This window comes from Bombina bombina, chromosome 11 (genome assembly GCF_027579735.1).
Source record: "Bombina bombina isolate aBomBom1 chromosome 11, aBomBom1.pri, whole genome shotgun sequence".
NCBI classification, from domain to species: Eukaryota; Metazoa; Chordata; class Amphibia; order Anura; family Bombinatoridae; genus Bombina; species Bombina bombina.
In genome coordinates this window covers 193,716,264-193,733,954 of record NC_069509.1, presented here as the reverse complement: position 1 = coordinate 193,733,954, position 17,691 = coordinate 193,716,264, and the positions used below count along the sequence as shown (strand labels likewise).

General features: G+C 42.7%; 1 protein-coding gene across 4 annotated transcripts in view; it reads right to left on the bottom strand.

Annotated features, from left to right (window-relative positions):
- Positions 1 to 17,691, bottom strand: part of NPRL3 (NPR3 like, GATOR1 complex subunit) — a gene marked incomplete in the record, with an annotated part of 73,764 nt that overhangs the window by 4,982 nt on the left and 51,091 nt on the right. For all 4 annotated transcript variants that reach the window (XM_053694500.1, XM_053694501.1, XM_053694499.1 and 1 more), the window contains 5 exon segments: positions 424 to 610; positions 2,447 to 2,576; positions 10,381 to 10,487; positions 12,519 to 12,675; positions 14,725 to 14,862. In XM_053694500.1, coding sequence (XP_053550475.1) covers positions 424 to 610; positions 2,447 to 2,576; positions 10,381 to 10,487; positions 12,519 to 12,675; positions 14,725 to 14,862 — 719 coding nt within the window.

Here is a 17,691-nt window from a genome sequence, read left to right as displayed (position 1 = left end):
CTAAAGGCGTTATAGCGTAATATGACTATTTCCAATGTCCCACATCATCTCCCACCTCCTTGTGGGAATAAGCTGTTCTCTTACTACTGGTGCTGAAGGACAATCCCTCCCCAGGTCTACGTGTCTATGGTGAATTCACATGAACGTAAATACAATGAGAGGTGAAATCAAGTTTCCAGTCTTTGTGTCACTAATAGGTGTAGTTGAGTGCGCAAACAGAAGTTAATCACTGCCCCGCTGGGCGCTCACATAAAGAAGATAGCACGACACATTGCTCGTTTGTTCTAATGAAGCACAACAATGTAAAACAATAACCACTTCAGTTGCTTAGACAGGAGGAGTTATAAACAGAGTCAGAAACCACTGCTAGGAATTACACTAAATAAATGACCCCGGGGAGAAAGAGCTGAGATAATGACTTACTTGGGGAACCAAAGCTGAGAGCATTTGGGGTGCTCAGACTCCTCCCACCAACCCTGGCAGCAAAGGGCGTGTCCTCTTCCTTTAAAGCATCATCTTCATTGGGTGGCACCAACAGGCACACGTACGTATGTATCTGAATGAGCAGCCGGTGTTGGAGCATCCAAATAACCATCTGTATGAGGTGAGACTGCACAAGACAACACACATGACTGTCTGTATGAGGTGAGACTGCACAAGACAACACACATGACTGTCTGTATGAGGTGAGACTGCACAAGACAACACACATGACTGTCTGTATGAGGTGAGACTGCACAAGACAACACACATGACTGTCTGTATGAGGTGAGACTGCACAAGACAACACACATGACTGTCTGTATGAGGTGAGACTGCACAAGACAACACACATGACTGTCTGTATGAGGTGAGACTGCACAAGACAACACACATGACTGTCTGTATGAGGTGAGACTGCACAAGACAACACACATGACTGTCTGTATGAGGTGAGACTGCACAACACACATGACTGTCTGTATGATGCGAGACTGCGTAATACAACATATGTGACCATCTATATGGAGGTGAGATCTCACACATGGCGACAATCAAAATGACTACAAAAGTATGTGTATATATATATATATATTCAAAAGAAAACTAAACTCAGTATTCCATCAATTGCATAAAAATATAATGCCCATGTGGACAGTCCTACATTGGCAAGACGGAATGCGTTTTTAAGGAAAGGATGACTGTTCATAGGACTTTGATTAGACAAAATATAGATTCAGGGAAATCAGATCAACCAGTAGCCCTACATTTATTACAATTTAAACACTCATTTTCCACACTAAGATGTAGCCCAACAGATCATATACCAATGCAAAAAGATTCTGGATGGTGGAATTGGATACACAACACCCGAAGGGGTTTAATAGATATTTATAGTTTACAAGGATCTTATAGTGTGGCTTATACAATGTAGCAAATGACAACTGCTAATCCATTTAGTTTAATTTTGAGATGTGTTGGTAACATATAATTTGTTTAGTAGTTAGTTTTTTGCAACTTAGTTTGATACATTTATCTCACTGTTTATTTTTTGCATCAAGTCAATTCCACCAGCACATAAAAGGATGCAATATAGATAATGGCCAGTAGGTGGCAGTGGTGTAATGTACTTGCTAGTAATCAGAGTAACGGTTTCTAATCAGAAGGATATTTAAATGCTGCATTTGTCACCTTGAAAAAGGCCCCTGTGAGGGACAAAACGTTGGATTATACAATGTATGTTATATAAAGAATTATCAATAATAATTATATTTTCACACAATTAATGGAATACAGAGTTTTCCTTTTAGTATTATTATCAAATAACTTGGTGACAAGAAAGAAAGTGCACTCCAGATTTGGGAATATAAATATCTTATGAGCCTGACCTGTTATATTTACGTGTGATATTCTGCTCATCTGCTGTGTATGCACTGTGCTCTTCTGTATCAGATATGTCACTGTGCGCACGTGCTTTATAACTATAGAGACTGAGTTTATTTTACCTATCTTCATAACGGCTATTTAACCCCACACTGTAGCCCTAAACAAATCTCCCCAGCAGCAGCCATAGATGTGACCTGCAGTGTACATGCGCATACAGCTCGTGTGTATCTCTATCGGACCACAGGAAGTAAAAGCAGCTGAAGGGATCAAGGAATAGTCTATTCTCAGGCAGTGTAAGACATTAATCACCTCCTGCTTTTGTGTACAATTGTACTTTGTCACACGCTCCCTAGTGACGTCTGTAACCTGCAGATTGCTGCAAATCTAACTGCTGGTTGAACATCTTGGTTTCTCTGGGGAGCGTGTGACAATGCACAATATTTACACAAAATAGGAGGAATTTAATGTCCCTTTTATGACAAACAAATAAATAAAGCACACGAATCAGCGGAGAGCAAATGACCTGATTGAGTAATGCGTTTGAAGCATCTGTACAATGTACTTAGTAGAGGGGACTTACCTCCTGCCCCGGGGGCGACAGTGGGTTTTTAAACTCTGACAATGACACCGGCAGAGAAAATTTTGCAAGAACTGATGGCAGATGGTGTCCAGAGAAATTACATGAAAACTGCTCAGCCAGCGGCGAGTAGCTAAAGAGAAGACAAACAGTAACAAAGATTTTAGTTTATTTGTATAATTCATAGAACAGAAATGTCTGTCAGTTACATTAACACCGGATATTGCAGTAGTCTTGTCATCCTGATATAGTCAGTATGTAGCCGTCAGCAACATAAATAGATTTTGTTTTAAATAAAATGCAAGATTAAAAAGGACACAAAACCAGGATTTTTATCAAATTGTCTTCATTCTCTTGGTATCTTTTGTTGAAAGGGACGTAAGGTCAGGAGCGTGCATGTGACTGGAGCACTATGGGCTCGATTTATCAAGCCCTATCCTCCACCACGACTGCAGGTTCTCATAGGAGAATGTATTTATCAAGCAGCGGTCATCGGACAAGAGAACCTGCAGTCAGTATTTATCAAGTAGCGGTCATCAGACACAAGAGAACCTGCAGTCAGTATTTATCAAGTAGCGGTCAGACACAAGAGAACCTGCAGTCAGTATTTATCAAGCAGCGGTCATCGGACAAGAGAACCTGCAGTCAGTATTTATCAAGTAGCGGTCATCAGACACAAGAGAACCTGCAGTCAGTATTTATCAAGTAGCGGTCATCAGACACAAGAGAACCTGCAGTCAGTATTTATCAAGCAGCAGTCAGACACAAGAGAACCTGCAGTCAGTATTTATCAAGCAGAGGTCAGACACAAGAGAACCTGCAGTCAGTATTTATCAGGCAGCGGTCATCAGACACAAGAGAACCTGCAGTCAGTATTTATAAAGCAGCGGTCATCAGACACAAGAGAACCTACAGTCAGTATTTATCAAGTAGCGGTCATCAGACACAAGAGAACCTGCAGTCAGTATTTATCAAGTAGCGGTCATCAGACACAAGAGAACCTGCAGTCAGTATTTATCAAGCAGCGGTCATCAGACACAAGAGAACCTGCAGTCAGTATTTATAAAGTAGCGGTCATCAGACACAAGAGAACCTGCAGTCAGTATTTATCACAAGAGAACCTGCAGTCAGTATTTATCAAGCAGCTGTCATCAGACACAAGAGAACCTGCAGTCAGTATTTATCAAGTAGCGGTCATCAGACACAAGAGAACCTGCAGTCAGTATTTATCAAGCAGCGGTCATCAGACACAAGAGAACCTGCAGTCAGTATTTATCAAGCAGCGGTCAGACACACAAGAACCTGCAGTCAGTATTTATCAAGCAGAGGTCAGACACAAGAGAACCTGCAGTCAGTAATTATCAAGCAGCGGTCATCAGACACAAGAGAACCTGCAGTCAGTATTTATCAAGCAGCGGTCATCAGACACAAGAGAACCTGCAGTCAGTATTTATCAAGCAGCGGTCATCAGACACAAGAGAACCTGCAGTCAGTATTTATCAAGCAGCGGTCATCAGACACAAGAGAACCTGCAGTCAGTATTTATCAAGCAGCGGTCATCAGACACAAGAGAACCTGCAGTCAGTATTTATCAAGCAGCGGTCATCAGACACAAGAGAACCTGCAGTCAGTATTTATCAAGCAGCGGTCATCAGACACAAGAGAACCTGCAGTCAGTATTTATCAAGCAGCGGTCATCAGACACAAGAGAACCTGCAGTCAGTATTTATCAAGCAGCGGTCATCAGACACAAGAGAACCTGCAGTCAGTATTTATCAAGCAGCGGTCATCAGACACAAGAGAACCTGCAGTCAGTATTTATCAAGCAGCGGTCATCAGACACAAGAGAACCTGCAGTCAGTATTTATCAAGCAGCGGTCATCAGACACAAGAGAACCTGCAGTCAGTATTTATCAAGCAGCGGTCATCAGACACAAGAGAACCTGCAGTCAGTATTTATCAAGCAGCGGTCATCAGACACAAGAGAACCTGCAGTCAGTATTTATCAAGCAGCAGTCAGACACAAGAGAACCTGCAGTCAGTATTTATCAAGCAGCGGTCATCAGACACAAGAGAGACTGCAGTCAGTATTTATCACAAGAAAACCTGCAGTCAGTATTTATCAAGCAGCGATCATCAGACACAAGAGAACCTGCAGTCAGTATTTATCAAGCAGAGGTCAGACACAAGAGAACCTGCAGTCAGTATTTATCAAGCAGAGGTCAGACACAAGAGAACCTGCAGTCAGTATTTATCAAGCAGCGGTCATCAGACACAAGAGAACCTGCAGTCAGTATTTATCACAAGAAAACCTGCAGTCAGTATTTATCAAGCAGCGATCATCAGACACAAGAGAACCTGCAGTCAGTAATTATCAAGCAGAGGTCTTCAGACACAAGAGAACCTGCAGTCAGTATTTATAAAGCAGCAGTCATCAGACACAAGAGAACCTGCAGTCAGTATTTATAAAGCAGCAGTCATCAGACACAAGAGAACCTGCAGTCAGTATTTATCAAGCAGAGGTCATCAGACACAAGAGAACCTGCAGTCAGTATTTATCAAGCAGAGGTCATCAGACACAAGAGAACCTGCAGTCAGTATTTATCAAGCAGCGGTCATCAGACACAAGAGAACCTGCAGTCAGTATTTATCAAGCAGCAGTCATCAGACACAAGAGAACCTGCAGTCAGTATTTATCAAGCAGAGGTCATCAGACACAAGAGAACCTGCAGTCAGTATTTATCAAGCAGAGGTCATCAGACACAAGAGAACCTGCAGTCAGTATTTATCAAGCAGCTGTCATCAGACACATGAGAACCTGCAGTCAGTATTTAACAAGCAGCAGTCATCAGACACAGGAGAACCTGCAGTCAGTATTTATCAAGCAGCGGTCATCAGACACAAGAGAACCTGCAGTCAGTATTTATCAAGCAGCGATCATCAGACACAAGAGAACCTGCAGTCAGTATTTATCACAAGAGAACCTGTAGTCAGTATTTATCAAGCAGTGGTCATCAGACACAAGAGAACCTGCAGTCAGTATTTATCAAGCAGCGGTCATCAGACACAAGAGAACCTGCAGTCAGTATTTATCAAGCAGTGGTCATCAGACACAAGAGAACCTGCAGTCAGTATTTAACAAGCAGTGGTCATCAGACACAAGAGATCCTGCAGTCAGTATTTATCACAAGAGAACCTGTAGTCAGTATTTATCAAGCAGTGGTCATCAGACACAAGAGAACCTGCAGTCAGTATTTATCAAGCAGCGGTCATCAGACACAAGAGAACCTGCAGTCAGTATTCATCAAGCAGCGGTTATCAGACACAACAGAACCTACAGTCAGTATTTATCAAGCAGAGGTCATCAGACACAAGAGAACCTGCAGTCAGTATTTATCAAGCAGCGGTCATCAGACACAAGAGAACCTGCAGTCAGTATTTATCAAGCAGCGGTCATCAGACAAGAGATCCTGCAGTCAGTATTTATCAAGCAGCGGTCATCAGACACAAGAGAACCTGCAGTCAGTATTTATCACAAGAGAACCTGCAGTCAGTATTTATCAAGCAGCGGTCATCAGACACAAGAGAACCTGCAGTCAGTATTTATCAAGCAGAAGTCATCAGACACAAGAGAACCTGCAGTCAGTATTTATCAAGCAGCGGTCATCAGACACAAGAGAACCTGCAGTCAGTATTTATCAAGCAGAGGTCAGACACATGAGAACCTGCAGTCAGTATTTATAAAGCAGCAGTCATCAGACACAAGAGAACCTGCAGTCAGTATTTATCAAGCAGCGGTCATCAGACACAAGAGAACCTGCAGTCAGTATTTATCAAGCAGCAGTCATCAGACACAAGAGAACCTGCAGTCAGTATTTATCAAGTAGCAGTCATTAGACACAAGAGAACCTGCAGTCAGTATTTATCAAGCAGCGGTCATCAGACACAAGAGAACCTGCAGTGAGCATTAATCAAGCAGCAGTCATCAGACACAAGAGAACCTGCAGTCAGTATTTATCAAGTAGCGGTCATCAGACACAAGAGAACCTGCAGTCAGCATTAATCAAGCAGCAGTCATCAGACACAAGAGAACCTGCAGTCAGTATTTATCAAGCAGCAGTCATCAGACACAAGAGAACCTGCAGTCAGTATTTATCAAGCAGCGGTCATCAGACACAAGAGAATCTGCAGTCAGTATTTATCAAGCAGCGGTCATCAGACACAAGAGAACCTGCAGTCAGTATTAATCAAGCAGCAGTCATCAGACACAAGAGAACCTGCAGTCAGTATTTATCAAGCAGCAGTCATCAGACACATGAGAACCTGCAGTCAGTATTTATCAAGCAGCAGTCATCAGACACAAGAGAACCTGCAGTCAGTATTTATCAAGCAGCAGTCATCAGACACAAGAGAACCTGCAGTCAGTATTTATCAAGCAGCAGTCATCAGACACAAGAGAACCTGCAGTCAGTATTTATCAAGCAGCAGTCATCAGACACAAGAGAACCTGCAGTCAGTATTTATCAAGCAGCTGTCATCAGACACAAGAGAACCTGCAGTCAGTATTTATCAAGCAGCAGTCATCAGACACAAGAGAACCTGCAGTCAGTATTTATCAAGCAGCTGTCATCAGACACAAGAGAACCTGCAGTCAGTATTTATCAAGCAGCAGTCATCAGACACAAGAGAACCTGCAGTCAGTATTTATCAAGCAGCGGTCATCAGACACAAGAGAACCTGCAGTCAGTATTTATCAAGCAGCGGTCATCAGACACAAGAGAACCTGCAGTCAGTATTTATCAAGCAGACTCATCAGACACAAGAGAACCTGCAATCAGTATTTATCAAGCAGCGGTTATCAGACAAAAGAGAACCTGCAGTCAGTATTTATCAAGCAGCTGTCATCAGACACAAGAGAACCTGCAGTCAGTATTTATCAAGCAGAGGTTATCAGACACAAGAAAACCTGCAGTCCGTATTTATCAAGCTGCGGTCATCAGACACAAGAGAACCTGCAGTCAGTATTTATCAAGCAGCGGTCATCAGACACAAGAGAACCTGCAGTCAGTATTTATCAAGCAGCGGTCATCAGACACAAGAGAACCTGCAGTCAGTATTTATCAAGCAGCGGTCATCAGATACAAGAGAACCTGCAGTCAGTATTTATCAGGCAGTGGTCATCAGACACAAGAGAACCTGCAGTTAGTATTTATCAAGCAGCGGTCATCAGACACAAGAGAACCTGCAGTCAGTATTTATCAAGCAGCGGTCATCAGACACAAGAGAACCTGCAGTCAGTATTTATCAAGCAGCGGTCATCAGATACAAGAGAACCTGCAGTCAGTATTTATCAAGCAGCAGTCATCAGACACATGAGAACCTGCAGTCAGTATTTATCAAGCAGCTGTCATCAGACACAATATAATCAGCAGTCAGTATTTATCAGGCAGCAGTCACCAGACACAAGAGAACCTGCAGTCAGTATTTATCAAGCAGAGGTCATCAGACACAAGAGAACCTGCAGTCAGTATTTATCAAGCAGTGGTCATCAGATACAAGAGAACCTGCAGTCAGTATTTATCAAGCAGCAGTCATCAGACGCAAGAGAACCTGCAGTCAGTATTTATCAAGCAGCGGTCATCAGACACAAGAGAACCTGCAGTCAGTATTTATCAAGCAGCAGTCATCAGACACAAGAGAACCTGCAGTCAGTATTTATCAAGCAGCGGTCATCAGACACAAGAGAACCTGCAGTCAGTATTTATCAAGCAGCTGTCATCAGACACAATATAATCAGCAGTCAGTATTTATCAGGCAGCAGTCACCAGACACAAGAGAACCTGCAGTCAGTATTTATCAAGCAGTGGTCATCAGATACAAGAGAACCTGCAGTCAGTATTTATCAAGCAGCAGTCATCAGACGCAAGAGAACCTGCAGTCAGTATTTATCAAGCAGCTGTCATCAGACACATGAGAACCTGCAGTCAGTATTTATCAAGCAGCTGTCATCAGACACAATATAATCAGCAGTCAGTATTTATCAGGCAGCAGTCACCAGACACAAGAGAACCTGCAGTCAGTATTTATCAAGCAGCTGTCATCAGACACAATATAATCAGCAGTCAGTATTTATCAGGCAGCAGTCACCAGACACAAGAGAACCTGCAGTCAGTATTTATCAAGCAGCGGTCATCAGACACAAGAGAACCTGCAGTCAGTATTTATCAAGCAGCAGTCATCAGACACAAGAGAACCTGCAGTCAGTATTTATCAAGCAGCAGTCATCAGACGCAAGAGAACCTGCAGTCAGTATTTATCAAGCAGCTGTCATCAGACACATGAGAACCTGCAGTCAGTATTTATCAAGCAGCTGTCATCAGACACAATATAATCAGCAGTCAGTATTTATCAGGCAGCAGTCACCAGACACAAGAGAACCTGCAGTCAGTATTTATCAAGCAGCTGTCATCAGACACAATATAATCAGCAGTCAGTATTTATCAGGCAGCAGTCACCAGACCGCTGCTTCCCTACCTTCTTCTTAGGGGGAGAATTCCAATCTCCCATTGACAGCTCCTGTCCGTGCACGATTAGTTGTGTGTGGGCAGGGGGAGTATTGCACGCAAGCACAAAATATCACTTGTGTGCAATGCGGATTGCTGCTCGCCAGAGGAAAGCTAAGGCGGACGGGATGAATATGTCCTGTCATACCTAGGTATCTCTTCAACAAAGCAAATTTGATAATAGAAGTAAAATTGGGGGTAAAATAATAAATATTATACTCTGTCTAAATCACAAAAGGAACATTTTGGGTTTCATGTCCCGTTAAGAGAAACAAGTTGCAGACTCTCAGGTATCCAGTAGTTGCGTTTAATATTTCATTGTATAAATGGCAGCAAGAGATCTACATACACTGTATGTGCGCAACTTGTTATTTTACAAATCACATCCAAAAGATGCAAAAAAATTATTTGAAAAACGAATATAATAGTTGCGTTCGCTACATGTAAAGCACAACATTAAACAAGTATTCAAGTTGTTTGTTTTCTCTGTTGTGGTTGAAAGAGGGTCACATAAAATACCCTAAATTAAATCATGTTTATGTCCCTGCCCACTAATAAAGCTGTGGTAGCGTCTTCATCAGCCAGTGAGCATTAAGATCCCAGTTACGTGTTGTGCACATACGGGTTACTGGTAGATACATTTCTAATACAAAATAAATATAAATTCTATTCATTTTTAATCACAGCTCTTTCACCTGCACAAAACAAAAATGTAATAATACAAATTAAATTTATCCTATATAATAAAAGGCCAAGTATGTTTGTCCGAAATATACCTGGCCTTAACCCCTTAACTACCAGAGCCTATGCGCAGTAGAGACTGCGCAAGGACGGCACTGGTTGTTAAGCCGTTAAGGACCTGGCCCCTCTCTGCCGCAATCGTGCTAAAAGTAGAGGGCAGTGCAGAAATAGTCTGGCAGAGTGGAAGGAGGAAGGGGGAGAAGGGAGGAGGTGGTACAGGGGGGAATAAAGGCTAGGGAAAGGATCTTGGAGGGGGACATTTTGGCCGTGTACACAGGCTTTAACATTAGTTGATAATAATGTAATGAAACTGATTAATACAGCGGTCTCAAATTATTTACACATTTCTGACATATTTACTGCTCCACAATTTAAAGTGACTAAATTACAAACAACTAGATCATGTATGTAAAAAACATCATAACTTTTTTTTATTGCAAAATATTTCATTTCAAACTTTTTGTTATTTTTATATTAAAACACAAAAATAAATGCAGAGGGTTCACAGGACTGTTCCAACAGCTCTACTGCTAAACAAGGATACATTAGCTTAAAAAAACATGTCACTGTCACTTTAATTAAAACAGAGCATTTATCAGATGCACATTCGCTCACACACGCGCTGATACTTACAGGCTGACGTTTGCATTGGGAGACAGCATGTACACATTGTTCTCACACAGGGGGTATACAATGATCGCTTTACCCCAGTACACCAAGTGCGCTGCAAGCTGGAACACCTGGGAAATAAAAAGGGACATTGAAAAAATGTTGTGGTGACAGAAATGGTATTATACACAAAATGCGACTGAACCGCAGCCTGGGATCAGAACGAATGGTTATTCTAGCTAATAAGTGCATGTGCATTACACTCAGTTTTGTAACGCTGATAAATGTTTGCTCAAGTGGAGGATAGTTTGTAGCTGTCCAAAAAAATAATAATACCCCCCGGTATAAGCCCTGCACTGGGCTATAAGCTATGACAAGGAGTCTCACCATATGACACTAATGTAACTCATTCCTTTACCACTAGGGGTCACACATGAGCTTGCACAAATGTCACGTTGGCCGATATATGAGATTAGCTTGATGAGATCATAAAGAAATTAATTACACAAATAAAGTTTTCTAGAGGTTTTTTTTTTTAATAACCTTTAAACATCTACGTCCTATTCTGCAAAGGTAAAATCACTGGGAGAAGTTAGTATAAATGATCCGGGAAATCCAGTTATGTCACAGCCAATGAGTGACCCCCAGATGAGCAGAGACCCCTGTAGCGTCTAATAGACGTTTTAACTATTTCTTTAATTTGCAATATATATATATTTGCTTATATACAATGCTGGATATGTGTGTCAGCCCCCTCTTATGAAAACTATATTATTTACATGATAATTACAAATATTATCTGAGATGGCAGAGGTGGTGGAACTGCGTACTGATGAGCACCCCCACAAAATGTCCTGATTATTACTATTTAATGTTTATTTGTAGATGACAACAGGCATTGCAGCGCTATATAGGGTACAATACATAAGAACACGACAGGGAAGCCAGGCATTACTGCTCCCTACATGGCTTACAATGGAAGACACATGTAGCAGTTCTGAAGATAACGTTATGGGGAAGATAAAAAAGTAATAGAATAAGGGAGATTTGCCGCTTGCAGTTTCATGTCAGTATGACGCTTACAGAAGCTCTCAGGCGGTGTGGTTATCAGTTCATCTGCTACTTACAGGTTTCTAGATATTTCATGGGGGTCCTGACAAGCTTTACCAAGAGGAAAATAATCTGACAAGTACACACACACTCTCACACATATGTACTGTATCACTGGAGCCCAGCGTGCACTCTCACACATACGTACTGTATCACTGGAGCCCAGCGTGCACTCTCACACATACGTACTGTATCACTGGAGCCCAGCGTGCACTCTCACACATACGTACTGTATCACTGGAGCCCAGCGTGCACTCTCACACATACGTACTGTATCACTGGAGCCCAGCGTGCACTCTCACACATACGTACTGTATCACTGGAGCCCAGCGTGCACTCTCACACATACGTACTGTATCACTGGAGCCCAGCGTGCACTCTCACACATATGTACTGTATCACTGGAGCCCAGCGTGCACTCTCACACATACGTACTGTATCACTGGAGCCCAGCGTGCGCTCTCACACATACGTACTGTATCACTGGAGCCCAGCGTGCACTCTCACACGTACACACTATCACTGGAGCCCAGCATGCACTCTCACACATACGTACTGTATCACTGGAGCCCAGCGTGCGCTCTCACACATACGTACTGTATCACTGGAGCCCAGCGTGCACTCTCACACGTACACACTATCACTGGAGCCCAGCATGCACTCTCACACATACACACTGTATCACTGGAGCCCAGCGTGCGCTCTCACACGTACACACTGTATCACTGGAGCCCAGCGTGCACTCTTACACGTACACACTGTATCACTGGAGCCCAGCGTGCACTCTCACACGTACACACTGTATCACTGGAGCCAGCGTGCACTCTCACACGTACACACTGTATCACTGGAGCCCAGCGTGCACTCTTACACGTACACACTGTATCACTGGAGCCCAGCGTGCACTCTCACACGTACACACTGTATCACTGGAGCCAGCGTGCACTCTTACACGTACACACTGTATCACTGGAGCCCAGCGTGCACTCTCACACGTACACACTGTATCACTGGAGCCCAGCGTGCACTCTCACACATATATGGCAACTTACCTGTAATAGCGCCAGATCAGCATCCTGCGCCAGCTGCTGCAGGTTTTTCACAGCAGATGTAGATTTAATGATTCGGACTAATGCAGGGGAACAATCCAGAGGGAGGTCGTTCAGCAGACTCTTCTCATCCTTCAGAAGCAGCAGCGCATGGTACGGCCTGCAGAGGACACAGCGGTCAGACAGGTACCAACTGGAGCCCCCGGACTACCAGAGAGGTGTTGACATTGTGCAGATAAAGAGTTAATACTCTGGAAGCCACACACATCCCTGACATATTCTCAGCATTTCTCCCGATGACCCTGCTCTTAACCATTTCAGCTCCCTCTGGTGCATAAAGTCATCTCACTGAGATTCCAATTTACTTCTATTGTCAGTTTTTGCTAAGATCTTTTGGTATCCTTTGTTAAAGAACATGAGCTCAGGAGCGTGCATGTGTCCATCTGGCAGCAGTTTTTGTAACAATGTTTAATGCCATGTTAAACAAACACTGCTGCCACAGACACATGCACACTCCTATGCTCCTGTCAGACTACCTAGCTTTACTCTTCAACAAAGGATACCAAGAAAACAGAGCACATTTGATAATAGAAGTAAATTGGAAATCACATAATCTGACTCACAAAACGTTTCATTTTCAGTTTACTGTCCCTTTAAACTTGATACCAACAGCCTTACAAGTGACATAAAATAACTTGTGGTTCCAAGATTTTACTGCAGTCTGCAAATAAACATGCTAGCCAAGTGTGAACACTTTGTAGCTACAACAACACCTTGTTTGTTGCAGCTGTTTTCAACGGTATTACCTTCGCAACGTCCTGCCGTATATGCAAACTATTGTGACCTGGTTAGTGGAGCAGACACAGCCAGCACAGGACAGATATGAAGAAGTCTGCGCTTCTTGTTAAATTACAGGAAGGGACAAAATAAATAATGAGAGTAGATTTCATTTTATATTGCAATCTCAGTGTTTCATGCCTGCTCTAGAAAAAGCGTTTAATAAAGAGGGAGTGCTAGGCACATTTGGCATAAATGCAAATGATGCTACATATACTATAGAAATGGAATAAACTGATTAGTTGGGTCATGTAGGGCAATAACTATAGAGAGGGGGGGCTGTATGGGCAGTAAGTATAGAGAGGGGGGGCTGTATGGGCAGTAAGTATAGATTGGGGTGATGTATGGGCATCAAGTATAGAGTGGGGGGATGTATGGGCATCAAGTATAGAGTGGGGTGATGTATGGGCAGTAAGTATAGAGTGGGGTGATGTATGGGCAGTAAGTATAGAGTGGGGTGATGTATGGGCAGTAAGTATAGAGTGGGGTGATGTATGGGCAGTAAGTATAGAGTGGGGTGATGTATGGGCAGTAAGTATAGAGTGGGGTGATGTATGGGCATCAAGTATAGAGTGGGGTGATGTATGGGCAGTAAGTATAGAGTGGGGTGATGTATGGGCATCAAGTATAGAGTGGGGTGATGTATGGGCAGTAAGTATAGAGTAGGGTGATGTATGGGCAGTAAGTATAGAGTGGGGTGATGTATGGGCAGTAAGTATAGAGTGGGGTGATGTATGGGCAGTAAGTATAGAGTGGGGTGATGTATGGGCATCAAGTATAGAGTGGGGTGATGTATGGGCAGTAAGTATAGAGTGGGGTGATGTATGGGCATCAAGTATAGAGTGGGGTGATGTATGGGCATCAAGTATAGAGTGGGGTGATGTATGGGCAGTAAGTATAGAGTAGGGTGATGTATGGGCAGTAAGTATAGAGTGGGGTGATGTATGGGCAGTAAGTATAGAGTGGGGTGATGTATGGGCAGTAAGTATAGAGTGGGGTGATGTATGGGCAGTAAGTATAGAGTGGGGTGATGTATGGGCATCAAGTATAGAGTGGGGTGATGTATGGGCAGTAAGTATAGAGTGGGGTGATGTATGGGCAGTAAGTATAGAGTGGGGTGATGTATGGGCAGTAAGTATAGAGTGGGGTGATGTATGGGCAGTAAGTATAGAGTGGGGTGATGTATGGGCAGTAAGTATAGAGTGGGGTGATGTATGGGCAGTAAGTATAGAGTGGGGTGATGTATGGGCAGTAAGTATAGAGTGGGGTGATGTATGGGCAGTAAGTATAGAGTGGGGTGATGTATGGGCAGTAAGTATAGAGTGGGGTGATGTATGGGCAGTAAGTATAGTCGTGCCTTCTATAAACTTACCTGATGGATTTCAGACTCCTCTCTATGGCCTCTGGGGGGATGAAGTTTGTTCCCACACAATGGATTTTATGCGGCAAACAGAAACTGACCTCCAGCCAGTTGTTAATGTGCAGTCGGACAACCCCGGTCGTACACAGGCTGGAAGAGAGCAAAAGCCTATTAGACAGCTCACTAAAACAGGCAGGTGACAGCTCTCACTAAAACAGGCAGGTGACAGCTCACTAGACAGAATGGTGACTGCTCTCACTAAAACAGGCAGTGACAGCTCTCACTAAAACAGGCAGGTGACAGCTCTCACTAAAACAGGCAGGTGACAGCTCTCACTAAAACAGGCAGGTGACTGCTCTCACTAAAACAGGCAGGTGACAGCTCTCACTAAAACAGGCAGGTGACAGCTCTCACTAAAACAGGCAGGTGACAGCTCTCACTAAAACAGGCAGGTGACAGCTCTCACTAAAACAGGCAGGTGACTGCTCTCACTAAAACAGGCAGGTGACAGCTCTCACTAAAACAGGCAGGTGACAGCTCTCACTAAAACAGGCAGGTGACAGCTCTCACTAAAACAGGCAGGTGACTGCTCTCACTAAAACAGGCAGTGACAGCTCTCACTAAAACAGGCAGGTGACAGCTCTCACTAAAACAGGCAGGTGACAGCTCTCACTAAAACAGGCAGGTGACTGCTCTCACTAAAACAGGCAGGTGACTGCTCTCACTAAAACAGGCAGGTGACAGCTCTCACTAAAACAGGCAGGTGACAGCTCTCACTAAAACAGGCAGGTGACAGCTCTCACTAAAACAGGCAGGTGACAGCTCTCACTAAAACAGGCAGGTGACAGCTCTCACTAAAACAGGCAGGTGACTGCTCTCACTAAAACAGGCAGGTGACAGCTCTCACTAAAACAGGCAGGTGACAGCTCTCACTAAAACAGGCAGGTGACTGCTCTCACTAAAACAGGCAGGTGACAGCTCTCACTAAAACAGGCAGGTGACAGCTCTCAATAGAACAGGCAGGTGACAGCTCTCACTAAAACAGGCAGGTGACTGCTCTCACTAAAACAGGCAGATGACTGCTCTCACTAAAACAGGCAGGTGACTGCTCTCACTAAAACAGGCAGGTGACAGCTCTCACTAAAACAGGCAGGTGACAGCTCTCACTAAAACAGGCAGGTGACAGCTCTCACTAAAACAGGCAGGTGACTGCTCTCACTAAAACAGGCAGGTGACAGCTCTCACTAAAACAGGCAGGTGACAGCTCTCACTAAAACAGGCAGGTGACAGCTCTCACTAAAACAGGCAGGTGACAGCTCTCACTAAAACAGGCAGGTGACTGCTCTCACTAAAACAGGCAGGTGACTGCTCTCACTAAAACAGGCAGGTGACTGCTCTCACTAAAACAGGCAGGTGACAGCTCTCACTAAAACATGCAGGTGACTGCTCTCACTAAAACAGGCAGGTGACAGCTCTCACTAAAACAGGCAGGTGACAGCTCTCACTAAAACAGGCAGGTGACAGCTCTCACTAAAACAGGCAGTGACAGCTCACTAGACAGGCAGGTGACAGCGCCTGGTTTGTCTCCTGTTACGTGCGCTAAGGTGACAGAATGTTAATGATGTACAGTTCATAATCCGTCACAGCCTCACAGGATTAGAACAGGGTCACTTTCTAAAAAGTTATTTTTCTAATTTTGAATCCATAGTATATAATCAATAATGAAGGATTAATATAATATTTATAACAACATGTTCATAAGAAGAAAAAAAAAAAAAGATAGAACACTACAATTTCCGCCAATAAAACCAAACAGTAAGGTGGTAGCCCAGGGGTGATAGGTCAGGAGAAAGAGTCCGGCCCTCTGCATCTGTGAGTGCAAAACATTCACCACCACTGGATTATCTTAACCATTGCAATGACTGCAAACGACCACTAGAAGGTGCTCTGTACCCTCTACTGTTCACTGCCAATACATCACATAGCGATACCTTGCTAACCTCTCTGGCAACCAAAGGATTAATGTCTAATACAGAATTATTCTTCATTAGTAAGATGTTTACAGTAAATAAAAAATAAAGTTATAATTTTACAGATAGATATTATATAAACCTGTGCCTGACATTAAAATAAAAAAAAAAGAGAAAGATACAGTATCCCACAAAAGTGAATACACCCCTCACATTTTTGTAAATATTTTATATCTTTTCATGTGACAACACTGAAGAAATGACACTTTGTTACAATGTAAAGTAGTGAGTGTACAGCCTGTATAACAGTGTAAATATTTATTATATCTTTTCATGTGACAACACTGAAGAAATGACACTTTGTTACAATGTAAAGTAGTGAGTGTACAGCCTGTATAACAGTGTAAATATTTATTATATCTTTTCATGTGACAACACTGAAGAAATGACACTTTGTTACAATGTAAAGTAGTGAGTGTACAGCCTGTATAACAGTGTAAATATTTTATTATATCTTTTCATGTGACAACACTGAAGAAATGACACTTTGTTACAATGTAAAGTAGTGAGTGTACAGCCTGTATAACAGTGTAAATATTTATTATATCTTTTCATGTGACAACACTGAAGAAATGACACTTTGTTACAATGTAAAGTAGTGAGTGTACAGCCTGTATAACAGTGTAAATATTTTATTATATCTTTTCATGTGACAACACGGAAGAAATGACACTTTACTACAATGTAAAGTAGTGAGTGTACAGCCTGTATAACAGTGTAAATATTTATTATATCTTTTCATGTGACAACACTGAAGAAATGACACTTTACTACAATGTAAAGTAGTGATTGTACAGCCTGTATAAGTGTAAATATTTTATTATATCTTTTCATGTGACAACACTGAAGAAATGACACTTTACTACAATGTAAAGTAGTGAGTGTACAGCCTGTATAACAGTGTAAATATTTATTATATCTTTTCATGTGACAACACTGAAGAAATGAC